At 38.4% G+C, this 25,075-nt stretch overlaps 1 protein-coding gene across 1 annotated transcript in view; it reads right to left on the minus strand.

Moving 5' to 3' along the window:
• The window catches only part of KIAA0825, a 373,094-nt gene that overhangs the window by 161,747 nt on the left and 186,272 nt on the right, over nucleotides 1-25,075 (minus strand). Inside the window, exons 17-19 of the mRNA XM_081088719.1 lie at nucleotides 21,871-22,030; nucleotides 17,825-17,983; nucleotides 15,707-15,801 (exon numbers count right to left, since the gene is read on the minus strand). Of these exons, the coding sequence (XP_080944845.1) occupies nucleotides 15,707-15,801; nucleotides 17,825-17,983; nucleotides 21,871-22,030 (414 nt within the window). The remainder of the gene's footprint in view (nucleotides 1-15,706; nucleotides 15,802-17,824; nucleotides 17,984-21,870; nucleotides 22,031-25,075) is intronic.

Here is a 25,075-nt window from a genome sequence, read left to right on the forward strand (position 1 = left end):
AGATCAGGCATAGCTAGCTGGTCTATATAGCTACCCTCATTTTTATTTTGCTGACCTAAAATAATCAGGATCTTAATCCTACCAGGGCAAAGCAATTTATCAAATTAAGTTGGAAAATGAAATTGTCAGTCTTTGGGATTCTTAGATCTTTACTGTGGTTTATAAGAAAATAAGCTAGACCACTAGGAGCTAGAAATGTTAGGTTTAAATCATTGCTCAGTTACTAGCTCTGTAACTTCAGTAAGTCCCTTAAGACAAATGTTGTCTCAACTATAAAATAAGAAAATTAAGATTTCTTCCAGCTTTAAAAGCATGTTCTTAAATAATTTCCAAGACTGCAGAATGCTGTCCCTAAATGTGAATCAGAGTGTGATTTGATTCCATATACTAAGGTAGGCTTTGAGCCAGGATGAGCAAATGTGAGTCACTTAATTATGCATCACCATTTTTTTCTTATGTCTGTGGCAGACATTGCTAATAGATCACAGCACTACTGGAAAAACACTCCTCTCCTGGAGTTTGCCCTCAAGATAAAATTATTTTACATTTTCAAGTTCGTGCTTATTAGCTGTGGAAGGAATTCAGGACATGCCACTGCTTTGGTATATTGATTAATTAGTTCTGAAGGCACTTGAAAAACAGCAAATGCAGAGAGAGGTTTTCTTTGAACTCCCTTTATCTGCCTGAAGATAGATGCTCCAAAAACAACTCAGTGGTTACATAAATCCCCTCCCTGAGAGTTTCATCAACCAGGGAAGCTGAGTCATCACAGGAGAGAAGACTAGATGTCCACACCAGTCCAAACTTTGTCACAAACCATCACACCTCCCGTTATTCTTCTAAGGACCCATTCATCTTTCCTAAAAATCATTTACTCTCCCCTAAGAGGCCTACTACATCCCTTCTCCCCTTGCCTCATTAAGGTGGTATCTAAGTTTTCAAATCTTACTATTTTGTGAGATATTTTATTTTTTTCCTGTAATGGCCCTGTACATGTATATTAGAAGTATTACTGCCTGGCTGGCGTAGCTCAGTGGTTGAGCGTCGACCTGTGAACCAGGAGGTCATGGTTCGATTCCTGGTCAGAGCATAAGCCTGGGTTGTGGGCTCAATCCCCAGTGTGGGGTATGCAGGAGGCAGCCGATCAATGATTCTCTCTCATCATTGTTTCTATTTCTCTCTCCCTCTCCTTTCCTCTCTGAAATCAATACAAATACATATTTTAAAAAGTATTACTTTTTCTCCTGTCCATCTATCTGCCTGTTGTCCACAGCTTTCATAGACCCAGTTTTCTGATCTAGGGGGGGTAGAGGGAAAGATTTTTCTCTCCTGCACTGTTCTATTTAAAGAGATGATATAAGAGGCTAGTCAGTAGAGGACTAAAAATTCACAGAAAGAATAAAAAATTAACACAGTTCAGAAGCAAGGACACCATGACTGGCAACATGTGAATCAGGTCCTAATAAGGAAGGGTCTACTCCTACCTCCTAAACAAACTTTGTTGCCATAACCTAACCTATGATGTCAATTCATCTCATGAGAGAGAATGACCAATCTGCTTGAAGTTGTATTTTTCACAATAAGTTGGTAAAATAAAACTCTGATTTTGCAAAAATTTGTTGTGAGTTTGGTTATTGTGACTCAATATTCCTATATGAAATCAAATTGCCAGACTTTCAAAGCTGAAGACTGGATCACAGACTAGGGTGGAAATGCCAACAAAATCATATCCCACCCACGAATGAGATCAGCTGGTCCTTTAGCAATGAGGCATACATACGGTGAAAACACACTTGCAAATATAATTGTTTTAGATAAAATACTTCCTTACATAAACATAGAAAAGGGGTGCTTTAAAAAAACTACCAAAACCTTTCCAGCTTTGCAGGGTTTTTCATATTTAAAAATAATAATTCATATAAATGTTAAAATGATTTAATTAGGACAAAAGTCAATGCTCTTTGAGGGCAGGGCCCCCGTCTCAGCCAGTCCTAGATGCAATCTCATGCTAAATCCTGTACCAAAAGACAGCTAGTCACACCATCTGCTGCCTCCAGGGAGCTCAGTTGCACACTTCAAAGCATGGCAACATTCCACTATAGCATAATGAAGAAAATGAAAAACATATTAGCAAACTGAACACTTTAGGGAAATTTCATTTTCAAATTGTGTGCTGTTTTGCTTTTAAAGAAGTAAAATTATTAAATAAAATGTGTGAGAGGACGCAAATATTCTTCCCTGTAGCAAAATTACGAATGTTTCTACTTTGTGAAAAATAACATTATTTCCAACGAATGCACTAAAATCACACATATAATCCACATTCTCAGAGCTGTTAGGAACAAACATCTATAGCTGAAATGTACGTACTTTTGCTGAAATAAAAATTCAATCCCCAAATTCCTGTTAGACTATTTGCAAAAATGGGAAAAATGAACAAGTCTTTAAGATATCAGTCTACACACTGTCTTCTCCAGAGACCCGGGGGCCTATAAGTTTAGTTTGGGGCCATCTCAGACCGGCCAGTTCAGAGCAACAAACATGAACTCACTGACGTGGAGGTGCTGTTACCACCTGTGGCTATTCCCACCTCTATAGGTAACAACATTAAGAGAGAAAGTAAAGAACAAACCACACAGCTCCAGAACAAGCTGCAAGCACACTGAGAGGTGAAGAGCAGGACAAATCAGGTGCACTCTCATTCCTGATCAAGACTGGTATTAAACTAGCACATCTTGTCTGAAGAGCCATCAATCATGCACCAAGAGTGCTTTCATAAAGGTACATCCCATCTGAGCCATAGAAAGCAAACAGAATTTTAGCGACAGACTACAAGGCCATTTGGTCTATGAATTTCACAGCCCCGCAATTGCTCACACATGCCTGAAAACCTTCAGGCTCAGATGAGGCCCAGGATTCAAAAGGAAGAATCTGTAGCTCTTTCAACATTTTCCACGTACAGGCCCACATCGGACAGTTGTCCCCTTCTCCTCCCACCACCCCTCACTCAGGTCAGCATTTGACTTTGTCCTAAGCAGCCTAACATTCATTCACTGGGTCTCTATGCTGCAAATAGGACTGATTTCAAAGTGAAAGATGCAACGAAGAGATCATTACTCTAGCCAAAATAACCTGGATAAAACATACTATCTCTCCTAGGTTGTGTCAAACCCTGTCTAGACCACCTCTCACCTTGGCTACCTGGCTGAGTCATGTTCAACCTACACACAGCTGAAGTATCCCCATCTCCTGGGTATGTTCCCTGACTGTCCCTGCATTGAGGAGTTAGTCTCCCTCCTCTGTGATCTCCTACTGAACATCTATGGTAACTAGCATGACCCTCTAGGATAGCTATAACCACTGATTTTTTAGTCTGTCTCCTCTACCAGATTCTGTATTCTTGACAGCAGGGGCTGTGTCTGGCTCATTTCTTTATCTGCTGTGCCTAGTGAATGTTTGATGGATGGATGAATTAACAGTCACAGAGCCTCCTATTTACTCAAAGTCTTGCTGGACTGAATAATGGGATGGAGGTATTCTTATAAGCAACATTGTATTTTGTGGGTTTAATACTTTATTTCATCTGCTAGCAAATGTGTTCCCTATATAATAAAATAACAAGAGTCTGGACTGTCCTTTACACAAAGATTTTTTTTTTCCAGGCAGTCCTAACTATCTTTCTTTACAGATCTGATTTGCTGAAATGGATAAGTAGATGTTTATGACTGGCTTTGGGCTGTGTTAGATGAACACATACAGCAAAGACATAATCCTGAGGAAAAGAGCCTTCTGGGCAAATGACACATGTAAACAACAAAATCGTAATCAGGTTACTGACTCCTTTCTGAAGACAGACCAATTCTTTTATCCTAGGGCTCTATTAATAGGTTTTAATTCATTAACCTGGAATATCAATTATTTGACAATAAGAGATCCACCAGCTTCCAGGTCAATGGCTAGATCCTTTATCTCTTTGTAACTTTAGATAATTTTTTATTTTGTAGAAAACTTACTTGAATATTCTATTTTTATCTGTTATTTTTTTAAATCACATTTATCCTGATAATTTTTTATTTAAAAATTCTATTCAGAATGATGACTTCATTTGAAGGTTTAAATGAGAAAAGAAAAGGTCAGCTTTGTGACCTCAGGTGGGTGGAATCAAAAGATACATGGTGAGGCAGAGAAAGAGATTAGTAACTTTTACTTTACATAACGTTTGTATTGTTTAAATTCTAATGAGCATTTGATATAATTTAAAATAGTTTAATAAAGTTTTTAGTAAATGAATTAACAAAGCCTCTTTGTCTTAGTGATCCCTTCTATACCTCAAAAAGGTCTAAAAGCAAATGAAAATCCTTCTGAAACAGTAAATTTAGACCGGGAGGCAAAAAGCATGACCTGTACAGCCCTATGCTTTCACCACTGTTTTCTGTGTGTTAAGTGTCAAGCAAGAAGAGCCCGAGATGCTTGCTCTCCTTGTGCTGAGAGTCTATCTGAGGAGACAACCAAAAAACATTAGTGAACATCACAAGATAACCCATGCTGAACATGAACATGTGCAACGGTCTATAAATGCCCTGGGAACTTGGACAATGTGGGCTTTTTGAGAGCTAACGGACTGGAGAGGACCCTGATGGTGAACCTGAACAGTCTTGGAAGGCCAACTTGGGGGATGACAGTCTGAGGGATGATAAAGTTCCATCATGAATTCTGGCACCATCTACTCAGATATCCATGTCTAGATCCTAATTTCTGAGTAACTCAAAATCCAGAACTGAACACAGGACTTGGTGCACAACAGACTTTTATGTTTATTGAGTGTCAAATGTTGACCTTGTGACCACACCTTCCCTGCCTTGGGCTCAGGAATAGCAGACATCATTTCTAAATTCAACTCCCACCTTGCATCCATTCATCACACACAGCCAGCAACTGATAAAGAGTGCCCTAGATGTCTTTTTTTCTCATTTCTGCTTTTTTTCCTTTGTCCTCCCTTGCCCATTTTTCAATTATCAGGATGCTTGAACTGTGTCTTCCTATTTTGTCCCTGGCCTCATGTTTACCATAATAACTATTCTAAAAGAGAGGACTAAATAATAGGCAAAAGCATCTGTATAATATTTATAGAGCATTCTCTATGTTCCAGACCTTGTGTTGAAAATTTGCTGGGAGTTAACCTTTTTTGACCTGTCCACTCAGAAAAAGAAGGATGCTGCTATGATCTCTTATACAGCTAAGAAAAAAGAGGCTTAGGCTTAGGTAAACTGGTGGAGAAAGATTTTAAAGCATGGGTTATTATGGTCCAGAATGGGCAAATGGACCTGTGTTAAAGGAGGCATTTAGTGAATGGGAGGAGAAGAAGGAGGCCTTGAAATTGGAGGTGAGTTTGGATTTAGTGCTACAGGCAATGGAGCCACATTGCAGTTTTGAAGCAGAAGAACGGCAAATATATTTATATATATTTTTTATATATTTATATATATATTTATAAATATATATATATATTTATAAATCTCTATATTTCACTCAAGCTTTTACTCCTTGGACTATTTGGTAATTTGTAAAACAAGTCTGCCTGTGTCTTTTTGTGTTCCACCTTTATTCTATCAGCATCAGGAAGTAATCTACACATTCATGGAGTGTGATATGAAAAAACAAAACAAAGAAAAATCTGGAAGTAATAGAGGAAAGGCTAGCTAAATTGTGCTGCATTAATTTGGCATAATGCTGTCACTGAGAATAAAAATTATGCCTTCCCCCGGATGAATGGCAAACCTAGTTTTGTGAGAAATGTAGAGTTCACAATTGTAGGTATTGACACCCCCTCATCGTGGCTGTGCAAAAGGAGGTGTGTGCTGTGTATATGTGAAGAGAAGGAGGAGAAATGAAGAGCTGGAACAGGATGGTGGGATTCAATTGTAAACATACCATTTCTGTGTTTTAAAATGTTAGTGTTCATTTCTACTTGTTTTCATAATAGTGGAACATTTAAAAACTAAAAACCCCTTAATCCAGCAGAGATAAATGATTAAAAGTTAAGGATAAGCAGGATGTCTAGGCATCAGTGGATGAGGACACTGGATTTCAAGAGTGGACATTAGGAGATAAAAAGTCATGGCTGGGAGAAATGTTAAGAGGGTATTTGGTGTGTAACAGGATATAAATGACCAAAAATGGAAACTGCAAAGTGATTCAAAGTTTCTAGGCTGAAGCTAGAAAAATGTTAGTGCCATAAATTGGAATCTCACAACTCTGAAGAGGAGGAGGCAGTTTCTAATGAAGATAATTATGATGTTAGAGCTTCTATATAAAATGAGAGTTATTACATTAAAATATTATTACAGTGAAAAATCCAAGTGTATGTGATCTGGAATCTTATTCAACAATTAGAACTAGAGCTACGGATGACTTGGGCATAGATTTAGAAGTTCATATTAATGAGCCTAATCCATTCTGAAGACATGCATTATCTTGCTAACATAGCATTTTTAAAGATAGAAGTTGGATGTTTTTACCTAAGTATGTACTCACTTTCCCCTTTTGTATTATACTTTGCGGTCACATATTTACTTTTACTTGTCCAGCCCTTAACGGCATTTGATTTTGATCCCTGGAATAATCCCTTAAAGCTGTTGAAGTGAGTGAATTGGCTGCAGAAAAAGAGGTGGGAAGGATATAGAGAGTGTGAGAATGGAGGACCAAGGCAAAGGAAACTTTTGCAATATCTGAGGAAACAATAAATCAGAACATCTGTCTTTAATGGGAATTCCAGAAACTATATAAATATAACTGGGAATGGAGGCAAAGAGAATAATCAATATTATAAGGAAAAAAATCTCCAAATCTGAAGAAAATCACAATATTGAAGAGCTCTACTCAGTACCAAGAGAAACCAAAGACACACACAGACATAACCTCATTTCAGAATGACCAGGAGGAAAAAGTTATTTTTCAAAAGCATCCAGGGAGATGAAAAGGGGGAAAAAGCATCAGCCCGGCATCGGATTTCTCACAGGCATCGTAAAACACGGGAAGATACAGTTTCTTTATGAAGTTAGACCGACTACAAGGGTCAGCACAAGAGGGCCTTTTGAGTGAGTTTGATTGTGAGGATTGTTAAACAACACGATGCATTTGTCATAACTCAGAACTATACACCAAGAAGAGTGAATCTGACTTTATATAAACAATGAAATATTTAAAAACCCAAATTGATTAAAATAGGGGTTATAATATATCACATAAATGTGACCAATAGAAGAAGTGAAATGAAATTAAAATTTTGCTAGCAGAGCTTGAAGGAGAGTAGGAGGTAGCATTAGTAAAATTCTGTATTTTTCATTTCAAGGAATCAATAATATTAAGTTGATAACTTTTTTTAATCCTCACCTGAGGACATGCTTATTGATTTTAGAGAAAGGGGAAGGAAAGCGGGAGAAAGAAACATCCCTGTGAGAAACATTAATTGGTTACCTTTACGCATGTGCCCCGATGAGGTATTGAACTCACAACCTAGGTATGTGTCCTGACCAGGAATAGGACCCACAACCTTTCTGTGTAAGGAATGACACTCCAACCAACTGAGCCACACTGACTAGGGCTAGGTTGATAAATTTTTAAACATTAGTGGTATAGCATATCCCTTATATTTTTCAACCAAAATAAAAACAGAAATGGTTCAAATGGTTAGAACTAGAGTGGGATTTATGTGACTTGGGAGCTGAAGAGCAGAACTTTTATATTTTACTAGAGGCCCAGTGCATGAATTCGTGCACAGGTGGGGTCCAGCCAGCCCAGCCCCAATTGGGGCAGATAGGGGCTGGGCCTGTTGGGAGGAGGAGATGGTGGGAGGTTGGCCAGCTGGCCTGCCCTGATTGCTAGGGGAAGGGGCCACAGGTGATTGCCCAATGGGCCCCGCTCCCAATTGGGGTTGGGGGAGGGGACATGGGTGGTTGGCCTGCCAGCCCTGGCCCTGATCAGGGTGGGGGGAGGGGCTGGAGATTGGGCCAGCCCCACCCCCTGATTGGGTCACTTTGCTGGCTACAGCGAGCGTCATAGGGACCAGTCGTTATGGTCGTTACGGTCACTGGCTTTTTTATATATATAGTTATCTTCCTGTACCATTTGAAATAATACATGTGTATTATTACAAAATACATTTCAAAATTATATTCATACGGATAATCTGAATACAAAATCATCTTGATTTAAAAAATTTCCCCTCCAGATTTCATATTATTATCAGATTTAGAACTTTATACTCAATGAACATAAAGGTGAGAGTTTCATTTACAGTATAAGAAAATACTATAGGTATTCAGACTAATTTCGTATATAGGACACCAGAAGTACTGTGATAAATAATAAAAATGCTATAAATATTAATATATAAAGTGAACAATATTATTAGATATTCAGATTTGTTATATTTAATATACATTTTAACTTTTTATAATTTTGTCACAATAAAAATATCTCGAAAGAGATAATATCCTCTCTTTACTAGTATGCTGATATGGGAACATAAACAAATTGAGATACACCATGATGACCTATTAGCCTGAAAGCAGTCAATGGCTTTTTCATCTTCAAACTGAATCAATGGGCTTATGACAGCTACCCTTGGTGGAACCCCTGCTAAAACTTTTGTAGAAAGACATCTCAGATGCTTTGGGGTCTGAACAAGATTTGACAGGAGGAAGAATTAAAGAATAGTTATTGAAAAAGGAATGTACTCCATATGAGCAAGTTTTTAATAGCTTTTGATCCATTGCAAGAACTCCAAAGTGCCAGTACATGAATGCATAATTAGGCAGAAGAAAATTCATTACAAAGTGAATTTTGGTTTAACTTGACAAGCCAATAATTCTCTGGTGGCTGCTATTGAGAAAATTAATATACCTTCCTTTCATCAAAATGTTGCCAATTTTGCATTTCTGTCAATAGCATTTAAAATATTTATTTAGGTTGTCTGATTTCTACCTCACTGAAGTAATAGAGACCTTTACTTAAATCACATTCCTGTTAACTTATATAACACATGCACATAAAATCTCTCCATATCTAAGAATCACTCTGTATTCCCACCAGGGTAGCCATGGAAATGCACCATGCACATCTGCTGCAGAGAGCATGGTGACTAATGGCCCCAGCTGTTATTCCTCTGCTTTTCCCATCACATTTACGCTCAGGCCATGCTTCGCCCAAGCTGGTCACGGTCAGTGTCTGGGTACGGTGGAGATGCTAGCGCCAGCCCAGTCCTGAAGGACATGAGACTCCTCCAGTGTGTGACGTTAGCTTAAGGTGTCCCATTGGCCTTGTCAAAACTTTTTTAGAATGACCCTGCTATCTGAGACTCTTCCTACCCAACCCCCCACCCCCTTTCACAGTACAGATCTGTAACTCGGTCTGAAGGGTGCTGTTGTTTGTTTGTTTTTGGCCTATTATCCCTTCCTACTCTTTATCATTTATCTCCCCCCGAAACAAACAAGCAAGCAAACAAACAAAAAACCTCTTGTCACTCTAATTCCATCTTAGCACCAGCTTGGAGAATGTGAACCAACTCCTGCACTTTGAAGAAATGGTAAGGATGGCACTCCTTCCACCTAAAGAATACCTGGGCCACTGTCTTCAAAGAGAAAGAATCACACCTAACTCTTCTACAAAATAGGGATAGATTTAGCTGAGCTGCCAGGCTTCCTTGGAAACATCTTTTATATCTGATATGTGGTTTCCCTTCCTCTGTCTCTAGCTATAGTCTCTAACCCAGCCTTCCCTCTTTTTAGTTATGCTGTCTCTCTACCCCAGCTGTTATTAATATCTTAAAGAAGCTCCCTGTTCTTGTCACTTCTATGTACAAAGGCTTTGGTGTTTCCCTCAAATCTAGTAAAGTCCAAACATCTTAGCCCTCAGGCCCTCCACAATCTAAAAAGTCAACTTACCTCTCAAATTTCAACTAGAAGAAAGCTCTCTTTCTTCAAACTTAGATACAAGAAACAAAGGACTGGAGATGATAGAAACAAAACTGAGGTTTGGGAAGGAAAGTTGGGAGATTTATACAGGGTGGGGCAAAAGTAGGTTGACAGTTGTTCATATGAAAATAATACCATAGTTAATAAGTAATAATACAAGAATAAACTCTGTTTCTGGCACTCACAACTGTAGACCTACTTTTGCCCCACCCTGCATTAGATGGCTTTATTGTCCTGATAGAGTGGTGGTGGGAAGCCAGTTCCTGAGGAAGATACAGGGAGGTAGAGAGGAGACAAATGTTGTGACAACCAAAGTAAAAATTAAAAATGAATTAGGATTTTGTGAAGCAGCACTCAAGGACCCTTTGAGTTATGTGACATTCTCCAGCAAATTGTTACTTTATTTGAAATAAAAGCCTTTCACAAAGTAAATGCTCCAAAATATTTGTTGAGTGAATACAGTAAGCAAAGCTCTGGAGAAGCAGAAGAGAGACGTGGTTAAGAAGATGTATGCGAGCCCAAAGCTGAGCAGCAGCTCCTAGAGCTCTCTGCCTCACCAGAAAAAGATGGTAACATGGCCCTAGTTTTACAAGGTTATTTTAAGGTTTCACAGTTAAACATGTGCATGTAATTCATTAAAACAAGCCAGCCATGGCAAGTGCTCTCTCCATTTGCCGTCCTCATGATCAGTATTTTTATAGTGAATATACAGCTAATAAAAAAGTATAAATTTCCAGTTCTAAGATGAAGATCTAATGTACAGCATGGTGATTATAGCTAATAAGGCTGTGTGAAATAGAGACATTACTCAACTTATGATGGGGTTACATCCTGATAAACCCATTGCAAGTGGAAAACCTACTGAACATCATAGCTTAACCTAGCCCACCTAAAATGTACTCAGAACACTTACATTAGCCTATAGTTGGGCAAAATCAGCTGACACACTGAACACACTGTATCGGTTGTTTGCCCTCCTGATCGTATGCCTGATGGGAGTTACAGCTCACTGCTGCTTCAGTCATCATGAGGGAATGTTATATCATATATCGCCAGCCCAGGAAAAGATCAAAATTCAAAATCTGAAGTATGATTTCTACTGAACGCATATCACTTTTGCACCACCTCAGAAAGTTGAAAAATCTAAATTAAATCAATGTGTGCTGGGGATCATCTGTATTTGAAAGTTGCTAAGAGACTAGATCTTAAATGTTCTCAATACAAAAACTAAATGGCAATTATGTGATGTGCTGGTGGTGTTAGCAAGATGATGGTAATCATTTCACAATATCTGTGTGTCAAATCAACACAAACTTTTATGGAACATGTCAATTATATCTAAATAAAGTAGGGGGGGAAGCCTTGACTAGAAATATGGTGTGGTAGATAAAGCTCCAGATATGGTAAGGAGACTTCATTTTGAGTTCCAGATGTCATCTGAGATCAGTGACCTTGGGCATGTCATTTAATGTTTTGCAACCTGTGGTATCTGTCTCTCTTACATAGCTGAACTGAGCGTCAAAGGGGATTTGAGTGAAAGTATTTTATGCACCGTAAAGGACAACATAGACAAGTCGTCAAACAGAAACCAATACACATGCATGGGTTTGTCTCGTTCATGTACTAGCACCCTAACCTGTGGGAATCCCGAGGATCAGAGTGTTAAATGTATACATCTGAAATAAGCCTTCAATGATCTCTGCAGAACACACGCTGCGCTAGGGCTGCAGGACGGGAGGGAAGCCTGCTCCTGCTTGAGAAGATGGTGATGTGAGGAGAGTCACTAGTCTGAGGCCTTTTGGTGGAGGTAGGAAGAAAAGGATTTCCTAAGGAGCTAAAGCATGAATGTCATGGCATATGTAATGGTCCCGAGGTGTGTATTCATAAAATCAGCTTCCCCTTTTTCTGAAACCCGCCTCTGCAGAACTGGCAGCCTCTGCTACATCAGGAATTCACAGCTGTGAGCAACACAGTGCTAATGGCAGCACTGCCTGAGAACGGTCGTTGGAGAGTGCTGTGCGGGCAGTGACAGGCCAGAGGCAGTCTTTTCTACTCTCTACACACCACAGGGCACACACACTACAACCCGACAGAGTATAAAGGAACCTTAACAATTATTACTATTAAAAGCAAACAATCAACTCTACAGATCAATGACTCTTTTAAAACATGTTTTCTAACCTCTGTTTCCTCTCAGACATATGGTTATTGTCCCCTGGAAAGGCCCCAAAGTGATGGCCAGGAATCTGCCACCACCACCCCTTCTGCTGTTCCTGCCATCATGTTTAATTATGTTTGCTCAACTCGAAGCCAAGCTCATATGCAGTATATTTAGATGGTTAAAAAGCATAGCATTCCATTGTATTCACAGATTATTTTCAACACCACAATTCTTGGGAATTAGTCTGGAATAAATAAGGTAAAAAGAAAAGGGACACATAAATTTGTTCCAGCGACAAAGAAAACAATATGGAAATGGCAATCCACAAGGCTGATTTGAAAGAGGGCGAGAAAGCAAGCAAGAAACTAATAGTAAGAAACTGGGAAAAGTTCCTTTATAATTTCAAAAGATCAATGCACAATCTTATGTAGCATTAAAGGTAAAGGTGTGGAGCTGATATATATGTTGATTTTCTGAACCTCTAAGAAGCCTTTTTTTTAAACAATGGCAAACTTTCTAAGTTGAAAAACATATCATTAATATATATCTTTTTTTCCTGAGGTCTCAGCAACTGCATATTTCCTCAAATGTCTTGAAAAAAAAAAAAGTCACAAATTTACAAAGGCTTGCTTGAATACTTTTGTCAGCTAACTCCATCTTAAAATGTTCAACTTGCATTTTTAGTTTCATTTAACAAATACTAACTCTATGTCGCTCAAATGCCGAAGAAGAACTGAACCAAGGAGTAAAGAACAGACTGTTGCTGAAGAGGTTATGGCTTGAATTGGATCAATTAATTAAAAATAAAGACCAGTGTTTTGTGCTTTGAATCTGAGCCAAACTTTACATAATAATAATAGGCATTTTAACCATGCAGAGCTTAATTAACCTGATTTTCACCCAATTGTGGGAAATGAAGAGAATGAATATGCATGCAGATAATGTTTTACTTGAGATTATTCCAGGGTATACAACTGATACCTACATAACTATTGATCAAACATCACATTTAGAGAAAGCCAACACTGAGCTCATCTGTCAGGAGCTGACTTATTCTCTGCATTCTTATTCTTCATTTGTTTGTAAATTAAGTCAACAAATATTACTCAGAGACTATTATATGCCCAAGGGATGTTATAGGTGCTGAAGACACACAGCAAGATGGGCTCTGTGCTATTCTTATGGAGTCTGTATTCTACCCTGGGGGTTAGGGTTACGGGAAGGCCTCTCTGAGGAGGTAACGTGCCCCACATGGACAAGCCCGCACTGGCCATGTGAAGAGCTGAGGGAACTGCAATTATAAAGACGGCAAAAATGGGAAAGATCTTAGAGAATCCATTGAACAGGAAGAAGGCAATGAAATTCAAACTCATGAACTGGAGGGGAATGTTTTGAGATGAGGCCTGATAGTGAGCAGAGGATGTAAGATGGCACATGTAACTCTCATTCTAAAAGTACAAATTTCTGCAGTTTCACTTTCAAATAACTATTTTCAGATAACCATGTTGTCAAAAGTTCAATGCAATATTTTTTAAAAAATCATTTTTAGATAAGTTCAAATAAGAGAGTCTCTTAGAGAAAACACCGGAAACAATTTTCTTACCATTTCTGGATTAATCAAGTCTTATAACTAATGTTCTGAAAATAAATGGGAAAGTGCTAAAGAGATTAAAGACTCTCAGGTGTCTTTCATCCTTCCAAAGTAGATCAATTATATTCATTGTAGCTGTGGTGTGTGGTAGTTTGGATCAGAAATCTTTTCATGCCATTCTTTAAAAATCTAAGACTCTTATTAAGATGAGATTCTAGCTGTTTCTATTAAAAATCCATGATCCTTTTCCAAGAGAACTGTTTTTGACCTGTTACTTCTGGCTAAATTTTTGTAAGTTCTTTTCTTCCACTCACTCCTGCAGTAATATTTTAGGGAAAAAGATTTTAATAGCTATTGACCTAATTTAAATATATCTAAATTTGTTAAACAAAAATAACAATATGCAATTTTGGTGCAAACACAAATTCACATAAAAGTGAATGTTATTCAGAGCAAATGCAGTAAGTTTGGAAGGATGTACTGCCAATAGAGTACCATTAAGTGGATTGGAAGCCTCAATTCACTGAAGAAACTTAGCAAAATATAATGCAGTTAACATATATAAACCCCAAACTCTCCAAATAGCAGGAACAAATGACTTACCTTTACTAATTTGTTTCCAGATAGACATTTAGCATTGAATAAACATCATGTAACCATTGGTTCAACACAAGACCTGGCCTCTCTTCCACCATTCCAACCTTCAACCTCTCTAAGCAACTTTGGGACAGGACAGGAACACCTCTGGGGGCTAGTGCACGAACAGCGTGCATTCTGGACTACTGCCTGCCAGGGTGTAAGCTCGATGGGAGAAAGCTCTGCCCTTGATGGGGATTGTTCTGGATTGTTCAGCTTTGTCCATGATGGGTGGGTGGTGAACTTCTTTCAGGGGTAAAATATTAGGAATACCACTGTGACCACACATCTAAGCAACAGCTGTTATTGACAATAAAATTGCCTTTAGAAAACAACAACAGTAACAATAATCTGGGAAATACTGGTCTCTCTTTTTCTCTCTCAAGATATTTTCTTTTGGGCACCCAGATTTCTGAAGGATGATTTGACAATTGAATTGTACTTATGTCATTGTCATTACTGTCTTTCAGGAAAAATGATACTTAATATATATTTTTTAAAATATAGAAATACATTCTATGTCACAAAGATGCAGCTATAAACAAATAGATATTAGAACAATAAAAGGTGTCTCACACATATATATCTTATGTGAAAATGTGATACTTAATAGAGAAATCCAGTTTTTAAAATGTATACCTTACACTTTTCACTGAAAACTTTAAAAGTATTTTAAAAAACTATATTAATTGACCCAAAATATAAAGAAAAATGTTTATACTTTTGTGCAAAATAAATTACATGTTTAGACTTCTAGGCTGAACGCACATTATTTCATTTGGTAGTTCTGAGGTATGTGTGTATATGTATGCCCATGTGTGTGTAAGTAATATACTGAGAGAGCCAAATAGCAAGACAGGGCCAAACTAACTGGCTGAACAGCAAAAATTCAATCATGACAGTTTTACTTATGTTTCCCCTGGTTAGAAGAGTTGATTTGGCTTGGCATTTTGTGTGCATTCATTAAGTTGTTGTAAACAAAGGCACAGTATTATAATGACATGCAAGTCAATAACTTTTGGAGTTTACAATACTGGACTATTATATACACAGTCAAAATATTTAAAATTCAAACTAAAATCAACTAATTTATTTTCAGAAAAAAAAAGTACTGCCTTTTGCAAATGTTTACATTTTGCAAATGTAAAAACAACATTTAGAAAGTATGTTTCATATAATTTCAGATATATACATACCTATAGACACCTATATAAGAAGGATAATATGTATAATATGTGTGTGTGTGTGTGTGTGTGTGTGTGTGTGTGTGTATATATATATATATATATATATATATATATATATCTCCACCCCCAACCAGATCCCTCAAATCCTCAGTCTTACCTGTTTCTGAGCAGTACACTGAAGGTCATCTTATCCAGTCCCAGGTAATTTGGCAGCAAGTTTGACCAATTCCAGTTCCATTTTGTGATGGCTGACTGTTGATAAATGAGAAGACGCTATTGTTAGTTATTAATCAGAGTTAATATGATCAGTAAATTAAAGCTCCAGCTGTGATAGACTAACTAAGAAGGAGGGGGGTCCAGAACAAGGACTTAGACAGATAACATCAATCATGTCCACAGAAGAAGGTTTTTATTCCAATGAGACAGAAATTAATTTATAAATCCATTTGGAGATATAGTCATTATTTATAAAAACATAAATCAATTTCTTGAGTCGTTTTTCTTGCAAGTGCTAATGGCTTTTACCCAACAAGTTTCTCTGAGAGGGTGACTCTTTGCAAAGCAAAGAAAAATAATTGGTAACTTTTTCACACATCAGTTTATAGTCTTTTTAAGTACCCAGAAGTTTGATTAAGAAAACAAACTTAGGGCCCTGGCTGGGTAGCTCTATTGGCTAGAGCATCATCCCAATACATCAAGGTTCAGGTTCAATTCCTGGTTAGGGCAAGAATTAACCAATGAGTACATAAATAAGTGGAACAACAGATTGATGTTTCTCCCTCTCTCCCTCCCTCTCTCTCTCTCTCCCTTCCTCTCTCTCTCTCTCTCTCTCTCTCTCTCTCTCTCTCTCGTTATGGATTTAAAAAAAGGAAACAAACTTGGAAGTGCTATGACAAATTATAGACACAGCTTAATTACAGTGTGATATTAATGCTATCTCTTTGGTTAAGAAAATGCTTTAAAGGGGAAATTATTAGAACCTATAAATGTAAATAAAATAAGTGATTCTTTTTTTCTAATTTAATAGATAATTTCACAACAGAACAAGGAGAAAAATTACTGTGAAAGATAATCTCATGTTTCAGAACTGAATAAAACATGCCATTTATTTAAATGAAGTGAGGATAATTTAACAGCCACAATGATTATTTATGGCTTAGAGTAATCTAATGTACAGTACAGGAAAGCAGCCAATAAGCTCAAACTCATACAATATATTAGGCTTTAAAGTATCATAGATGTTTAAACTCCTTAAACTAGTTTTGACGATAAGAGTCCAGGCTGATGTTTAAAATCCAGCAAGAACTCTGCCCTGTCACCTGCTGATTAATGGAGCACTCCAGTCCTGTCATAGAGCAGCAGATTCTGCCCCGGGTTGTCAGCATTTGAAGGTCTTATTCTACTACAGTATTGATGAGTGTAGACGAGGGCTGTAACTGGCATGGTAAAAATATTATCTGCATCCCGAATTAGGCCATTGTTTTAATTCTTATTTTCTTCAGAGCTCTAGGTCAAGCAATCCTTCTCTTCTGCCCTGTTAGTTCAAATAGTCTGTCAAGAGCCTTCTTGGAAAAGTCGCCAAAAGAATGAATAAAGCAAAAGCAACTTCAGATTTCAAATACGTTGGCATAAAGGTGATGTTTTTAATATAACTACTGCGACGTTCAGCTTAAACAATGGCAGAATCCAACATTTAAAAATGTGTGGTGTTTATCACAGTGACTTTGTTCCAAACATCCCGACTTTAGGATCATTAGCAAATTCATTTTAAATTCAGGAATGTGTGTAGGGTAATATATTTTAAAATGCGAATTTACACATGCTACCTAAAATAGCTCAATGCTCTAGTTAGAATTAATTGTAAACTATTTTATGGCTTAGCTGGTAAATTAGGTAAATTGATAAAGATTCCAAGGTGTTATGTGAGTGTGGGTATTACAGGGTAGGGGTGGGGGGAAGAGAAGTAGAGAAGACTGTTACAAAACGCCTGGTTTTTCGGTCTTTCTGTAGACACAGCCAAACAGATGTTCCCTCTGCCCACGGTGAACTGACCTGGTCAAAAGCTAAATTTTACAGACCAAACATATGAATCAGTTTGACAAATAGGAGGAAGGTAAAATAACTTTTCAAAGTCAATTTTTGCAGACCATATAAATAAATATAAGGTCTTTTGCTTCAGAGAAAAGAGGCTTATGAGTAAATATTTAAACACAAGCCATTTTCTTTTACTAGTGTAAAGAAATCACACATTTAAATTAGATTTACCATTACATACCTGATCTAGCATGTTTTCACTGAACGCCTTGTACACATGGAAAGGGTTAAAGGCAGAAGGCTGATCTTCCACACTCCTCAAGGTTGTTTTTAAAGGTCGGATGGGTAATGGCTTTTCCTCTGAACCATTCATAGAAAACAGCTGTTCTTTTAAATACTCCTTCAAGGGAAAAAAAATTACAAGTCGTTGTGGTGGGAAGCATATATTCTCTTTCAAAATAAACCGATCAATATCCAAATCTACTCTTTCAGCACATTTGCCGATTACAGTGTATTACTTGCCTCAGGACAGAATACATTTTCAGAAGAAACACAGCAGAGTACTAATCAGTTTTGCAATAAACCCATCAAAAACAGGTTCACCTGATATATAGAATAGATTAGAAAACCCTTTAGCAAATTCTCACGTAAGGAATGTATGCTTGATAAATCAGAGTCTTTTTAATAGGCATTGTCTTGTCATTGGTTCATGTGTTAACATCCCTGGTTACCAAAACTTAACTCAGGTGCATGATTACTCACAGGACAAGATTGCTTATTCATTTATTAAGTGTCGTTGCTATCTACTCTATGCTCAGCGAAGTGCTAAGTACTCTGATATTTCATGACAAGCAGCCTCACTCTATGTAGAATTGATTATAATACATGCACCTAAACTCAATTTCCATGCTGTGGCCTGAAAAATATCAAGGTACAAAAGAAGATCAAAATATGTAATTCCAATCCCCTAACTGCCAGTACTAGCCTGAGCAAAAATAGTCAATCTACCAAAGGCATGGACACATAGTACAGACTGACAGTCTCAGGGGGGGAGGTGAGTGAGGCAGACTGGATGCAAGAAGGTGAAGAGAATAGCCAAAGAACATATACACAAGCCCATGGACACAGACAACAGTATGGGTGAGGGCTAAAGGGAGGGGAGGGCAGGGTATGGTGAAGGTGGGCACAGGGGAGATGGGGGACACCTATAATAGGGCCAACAATAAAAAAAAAAGTCAATTTAAAGCATTTTTCCCCGTTTTTCCATCCATAAATAAAATAAGATGAGCAACCCTAATCTATTTTATAGGATTCTCTGGAAAACAAATAAAAATGAAAGTTTCTGATAAACTATCAAATGTGTACTATTAATCAGCAAGTCATGCAATAAATAACTGTTGTCCTAATTTTTAGGATGTCACAATATAATTTTTTTCTCTCCAAGATTAGGATTAAGACTAGATTCAGAATTTCAGAGTTGGAAAGGACTTCAGACGTTACCTAGAAAACCCTTGTTACTCTAGGTCAGATGCACAGATGAGCCTAATGAGCCTCACCAGGGAGCTGGTTGGAACAGAACCTCAGGTCCCACCGAATCAGAATCTGACCAGATTTCCCAGGAGACTGGCTGGCACAGGAAAGTTAGAGAAACTCGAGCTCGTGACACATTCCGTGGTCCGCTCTGAAAGGTCATGGACAAGCCCAAGTTCACTCAGGGGTGAGTGGCAGAAGCCACATCTCTGGTCTCAGTCCACTGTGCTTTTTTCCTGCTGCTCCTCTATAACTCCAGGAACAGAGATCACCCATTGTATTCATTGTGAAACACTCATCGAATCAACAAACATCACCATGCAAATTCACCACCATAAGTATTACACCAGTCACTTAATCATGCTTGTGTTGTTATTTGGGCTTAATGCCTGCGTTGCTTTAGCAGTAAGGAGGCGACATTCTCACTACTTCTCACTACGTCCTTTGATTCCAGCCCCACCTTCCATCTGCATCTCCCCCTCCAGCAGCACCAAGTCTCACTGGGCACCGCAAACCACCAAGCGCTTAGCTCGACACCCCCCCATCTGCTAGACCTTGCCATAACAGTTAGTATATTCAGCTGTAATGAAAGAACCACCATCACTTTGAACTTAATTAATCAAAATGTGTTGGTGGCTCGGGAAAGGGTCGTCACACATTCTACCTCCAGGCTTAACCTGTTGGGAACAACTGCCTGAGTTCCACCGCTGTCCGGGGGAAACAGCCTTGGAATGTCCTGAAGAGCCAACTCGATGTGTGTTGATTTTATTTACCGGTGATTACTCATCTTTTTCGAGTTACAAGCCTTTTAACCAAGAGGGCCGGCCTCTCCGTTTGGCCACCGATACCAGCAGCCAGTGTTGACCTCAGGATGACTGTAGCGGCCTCCTACCCAGGCCCGAGTGGGCCCGGCGGGCACCGCGCCTCTGCGGTCAGCAGTGTGGGTGCCGGGCGGGCACGCCAGTGGGGGACACGACTTGGAAGCGGAGGTCGCTCGGTTAGCCAAGGGCAGGAGTGAGAGAGTCCCCAGGTTCCGCGAGTAGAAACCCACCACTAGCTGTGAACGATGATTAATTAGCAAGAGTGAAGGGGTTCCATGACTCTGGAACAACTTCATCCTGAGCTTTAGCCCGTCAGGGACGGCACCGTGTTCTCATAGCTACACACGCCGCCCTTCCTTCTCAGGCGACCGCTGAATACACGATTACAGCACCTGTCCATATCTGGCTGATCAGCTGTTGAAAAGCCAGGAAACAAGATTTACTTGAAGTAACTTTCAGATAGATAATAGTGGGAAGAATATTTACATGGCTCAGTTATAAAGTGCTGTGAGAGAATGTACTTCTTTCGTAGGAGACAGAGGGAAGCTACGTCGACGGGAACGCGGGGCCCTTGGGGGGAGGGAGGTGGAAGTAGAACCGGAACCGAACCAGGCAGAGTTACTAAGGCAACCCACCAGGGCAGGGAAGGAAAGAAGCATACAGGGGACAAACTTTAAAATGTATGGATGTTGCTAAGACAGGCAGCTTGCAGATAACCAATCATCAGACAGTAAGAGGTATAAACCAATCGCAAGGATGTTGCTATGGCAGAATTCTTTGAAAAGACCAATCAGGAGCTAGCAAGGTTGTACCCACCCCTAGGTTAAAATGTACTTGCTTCGGCCCCCTCCTCTCCCGCAGGAGACATGCTCCCCTGTGCCCGCGTGGCTTATGGCCGTGTGGGACTATACACATGGACTAATAGACTTGAACACATGACTGTAACATGGAAAGAAGACTGGACACAGGGCTGTTCCTGGGACCCCAGCTGCACCTTTTCCAGGACTGGCTTCTTTCAATATTCTTCAGTTCCACTAAGTGTTTTTGTCCTCTGACTTCATTCTTGGATTTCATGAGACAATGAACTGGGACTCAAACACCCCACATTTTTGTTTCAATTCCTTAGAAACTTAGGGTCTTTAAGGCCTATCTCATTGACATAAACAGTGTATCTTCACATAATTCATATTATACAATTTTTACTATTCCAAAAAATACATTCATCTGTTTGCAAATAAAAACATAACTCTACTCACATTAGATGTCATATAATTCATATATATATGATCAAATTAAAAACCTCATTCGATGAGCACAGATGTATCATTTAAGTAAATAACAGATGCTGCTCTTCACATTTTTACTAGAACAGCCTGAAGCATGCAAGGTCAGAGGCTTAACCCTGCTGAGAGGTGGACAAGCATAACATTGGTTCTAACCAGTGTCTGTGCATTAATGCATTTTCTTGGGTTAAGTAGTTGCTCCTGAATATGGCTCAATATTCTTCCGAAGTTTTCTCTTTATGTGAGAAATCTCCAACTTCACCGACACAAGTATGACGCCTACAGGAGAAGTGCTAGAGAAAATTCTCTCCAGAAAATTCTTCACAAATACCAGATTTTAACATTGGCTTAACAGTCACAAACACGCAATTCCCAAACTACACCTCTAGTCTATAGGATTCAGAACTGAACTGAGTTTATGAGCCGTGTTATTGTTTAAACCGTATAAATAAAACCTACATTGTTTCGGTGAAGCTTTTGCTGTACAAATGCAGAACAGCCAGGGCTGAATATATTCTATTAATAATGCAATATTGAGTTTGGTATTGACTTTAAGAAGTATTATCGCCTCCTTGACTAACCCTTAGCTGCCAGCAGACGCTGCCTCAGGCCAGTACACACCTAATTGCTCGGTAAAAAGGCCGTTTCCCTACCTCATTGAGCCGCATGATGTGATAAATTTGCCTCAGGTACTCGCTGCCACCTGGTTTGTGGCAGATATCCAGGACCATCATGTTTATTTTCTGCTCAGTCAGTTCAAGAGCAATATCTCCTTCTTCTAAGGCTGTACTTTTCTCTATTGTCATAAATGCCCTAAATACAAAGAACGCATAGACATATCAGTGATAAAGAATTGTAAAGATGGAAAATAATCAGAGAGGTTGAGTGTGGAGAGTCGATGCAAGTCTCGTATCAAAGCACCCATAAAGACTCTGCTCAAATAGGTAAGCCTTCCCACACCGCTGCTGCTCATATAAACAGTGCCTTAGAACTAAGCCTCTGAAACATTTTTTAAAAACGGAATCATTTCTTTTTCAAACATTTCTTTATTGCATTTACACCCCTACCTATAAAACATTTTCCCACTACTGCAATTGTTGAGATTGCCAATAATCATGGGATGAAAACAAAACATTTCTTTTTAAGAACATGTAAGAAATAATTTGTATTTTCTCTTTGAGGATAAAGAAGTAACTCTGATGCCAGAAATAGCTTTGGCATTCTGTCTTTGGTCCATTCCTCTTTACACCTGTCTTAGAACACATTAGAGACTAATTAAAGTGTCAAAGGGAGAGCCTATTATGCTGAATATAGGTTGGGTGCTTCCTGGCCCTGTGCTTACCACTGGGTGTTTTAAATTGGCCTTTTGACACTTGTTGCCTCTTTAAAATATATGCCTCCCTCTCCTGTTTCTTCTTGGTAACAGATACTTAGTAAAAGTCACTACCCTGATTATTCTTCTAGGAAAAGGATCTATTACCATTACCCCAGGAATGTTCAAGTTATATTTGGGAAATATTTCTGTTATGTAAGAACTCATATACTTATTATTGATTTTAAACATTATTTACATAGTAATAATGAATGGCATACATTTTTTTTAAAAGTTCCCCAAAAGTGCAAAATAAATCATGATATTCAACTTACATCATACATATTCCACACTAATTTTCTTATTGCAATTTCTATTTGGATCCTGTTAGGCTTTGCAATCTAAATATTCTAAAGAAAACGCATGGTTTTTCCACTGTTTCCCCAGACTAAACGAAATTTAATGTGGTGTAATCAGCTATATACTGCAGTTCATTACTGAGATTTTGCCATGATTATAAAATTAGTTCTGCTAAGAGTCAGTGCCGCTGACCTGAAGACTGAACCAAATGATACCCAGCTGCTGGACATTAACTTTTATATTGCTTCCACATGTAGCTGCAAAACATCCTTCTTAAAATAAAAACACACCAAAAACTTTATGTTCATATGGGCCTTGCTAAAAAATAAAGCAAACCCTACTCCTAGAGATTTTCATTAGCTAGAGCAAGTCTTGAAACAAACAAACAAATAAACAAACAAAAAGACCTCGTTTCAGTAAAAGAAGTCTGTCAATGTTTTGAAGCTGCCTATAGGATGCGAGCAAAATTTCTCATCAGGGTTTGCACAGGCTGACATTGAAAAAGTTGAGGTCCTCTGACAAAGGAGTGCCTCAGTGTCAGCCCCGGAATTGTATCCTTTCCTGTCCATCACTGTGCAGGTGAAGCACATGATTGGATTCAGTCAATGCTGTGATTAATGAGTTCCTCTCTGGATTTGGGACTGCATATCAATCATGTCATTAGGGAGAATGTGCCCTGAAAGAGGCAGACCTTAGCCAAGGAATAACTGCATTAATCTTAATCTGTATATGCACCCAGCCAGCCAAGTCAGGGTCACCATGATGAAAAACAATAATCTTCAACTCGACAAATTACTTTGCAAAGACAGACATTTCTTTACTTTTGGGGCTGTGTGTTCTCCAGAATCTAAGTTGACTGTTTACAGCTTGCGTGTTACTACAAAGTGAAGGTTATTTTAATGAATAGTAATGCTTTCAGGCAGGATGCAAGACAAGCAATGCTTACAGCTGCCACCTTTCCACTGTGGTTATTTGCACAATTTCCATAAAATCAAAGTTAAATCTGGATGCAAGTGAAAGAAATCGAGCTAAACGATATTGTGTAGTTCCAAGAAAAGCTTCATGGAAAATTAAGATTTCATTGATCTTAACAGAAGAACTATTTAGTTTAAATGCTTCCATTCTCATACTTAAAAAAAAAATTATGGTAAAGCCAAGGCAACTTTCCACCTATACACAGACATCATTGTTTAAAATACATTTTCCTCCTGGTATAGATCTATGACACAAATGATCATTGATTTATGAGAACTATATAGAGCTGAAAGTTTACTTGTATACCAGATACTCAACTTCACATCAAAGAAGAAACATTTCTATAGCTCTCAAATCCTGTAAGAAATTACCTAAAGTCAATGAATAAGCCAGATCTAACGCTTTTTCAAATAAATGTAACTTTAAATCACTTTAAAATAATAATAACTTTAAAATCTGTTTTTTCAAAATATTGATGTTACTTGAGAAATTGAGAAAGACACAACATTGTGCTAATTACAAGATTATGTAATATATATTCAGAATCTTTGAGGGCTGTCAAACATTTTTAAAAGTCAGCCACTCGTCATTTTGGTTGCATGTTGCAACAGATAGCTAAACAGCCAATGTTAGCTAGACAACTCCCTACATAGGAGATACCAGATGTGTTGGTATTGTTTGTAAAATACTTAAACTAAAATAGACTTTTAAGGAAACAATTTTACTAATGAATTCCTGTATGTGGCCCCAGGTGTATGACTGAGACATACTTGAAACTGATCTTACTGCTATAGGGCAGCGGTTCTCAACCTGTGGGTCGAGGCCCCTTTTGGGGTCAAATGACCCTTTCACAGGAGTCGCCTAAGACCATCAGAAAACACATATATAATTACATATTATTTTTGTGATTAATCACTATGCTTTAATTATGTTCAATTTGTAACAATGAAAATACATCCTGCATATCAGATATTTACATTACGATTCATAACAGTAGCAAAATTACAGTTATGAAGTAGCAACGAAAATAATTTTATGGTTGGGGGTCACCACAACATGAGGAACTGTATTAAAGGGTTGCGGCATTAGGAAGGTTGAGAACCACTGCTATAGAGCCTCCTAAATCAGCAGTACCATCAATTTAACTCCAGAACTATAATCAGATCAACTACTGTTACTCTTCTTACTCTCTCCCTTTCATAACCACTGCA

Source organism: Myotis nattereri (assembly GCF_964212035.1).
Source record: "Myotis nattereri genome assembly, chromosome: 4".
Classification (NCBI taxonomy): domain Eukaryota; kingdom Metazoa; phylum Chordata; class Mammalia; order Chiroptera; family Vespertilionidae; genus Myotis; species Myotis nattereri.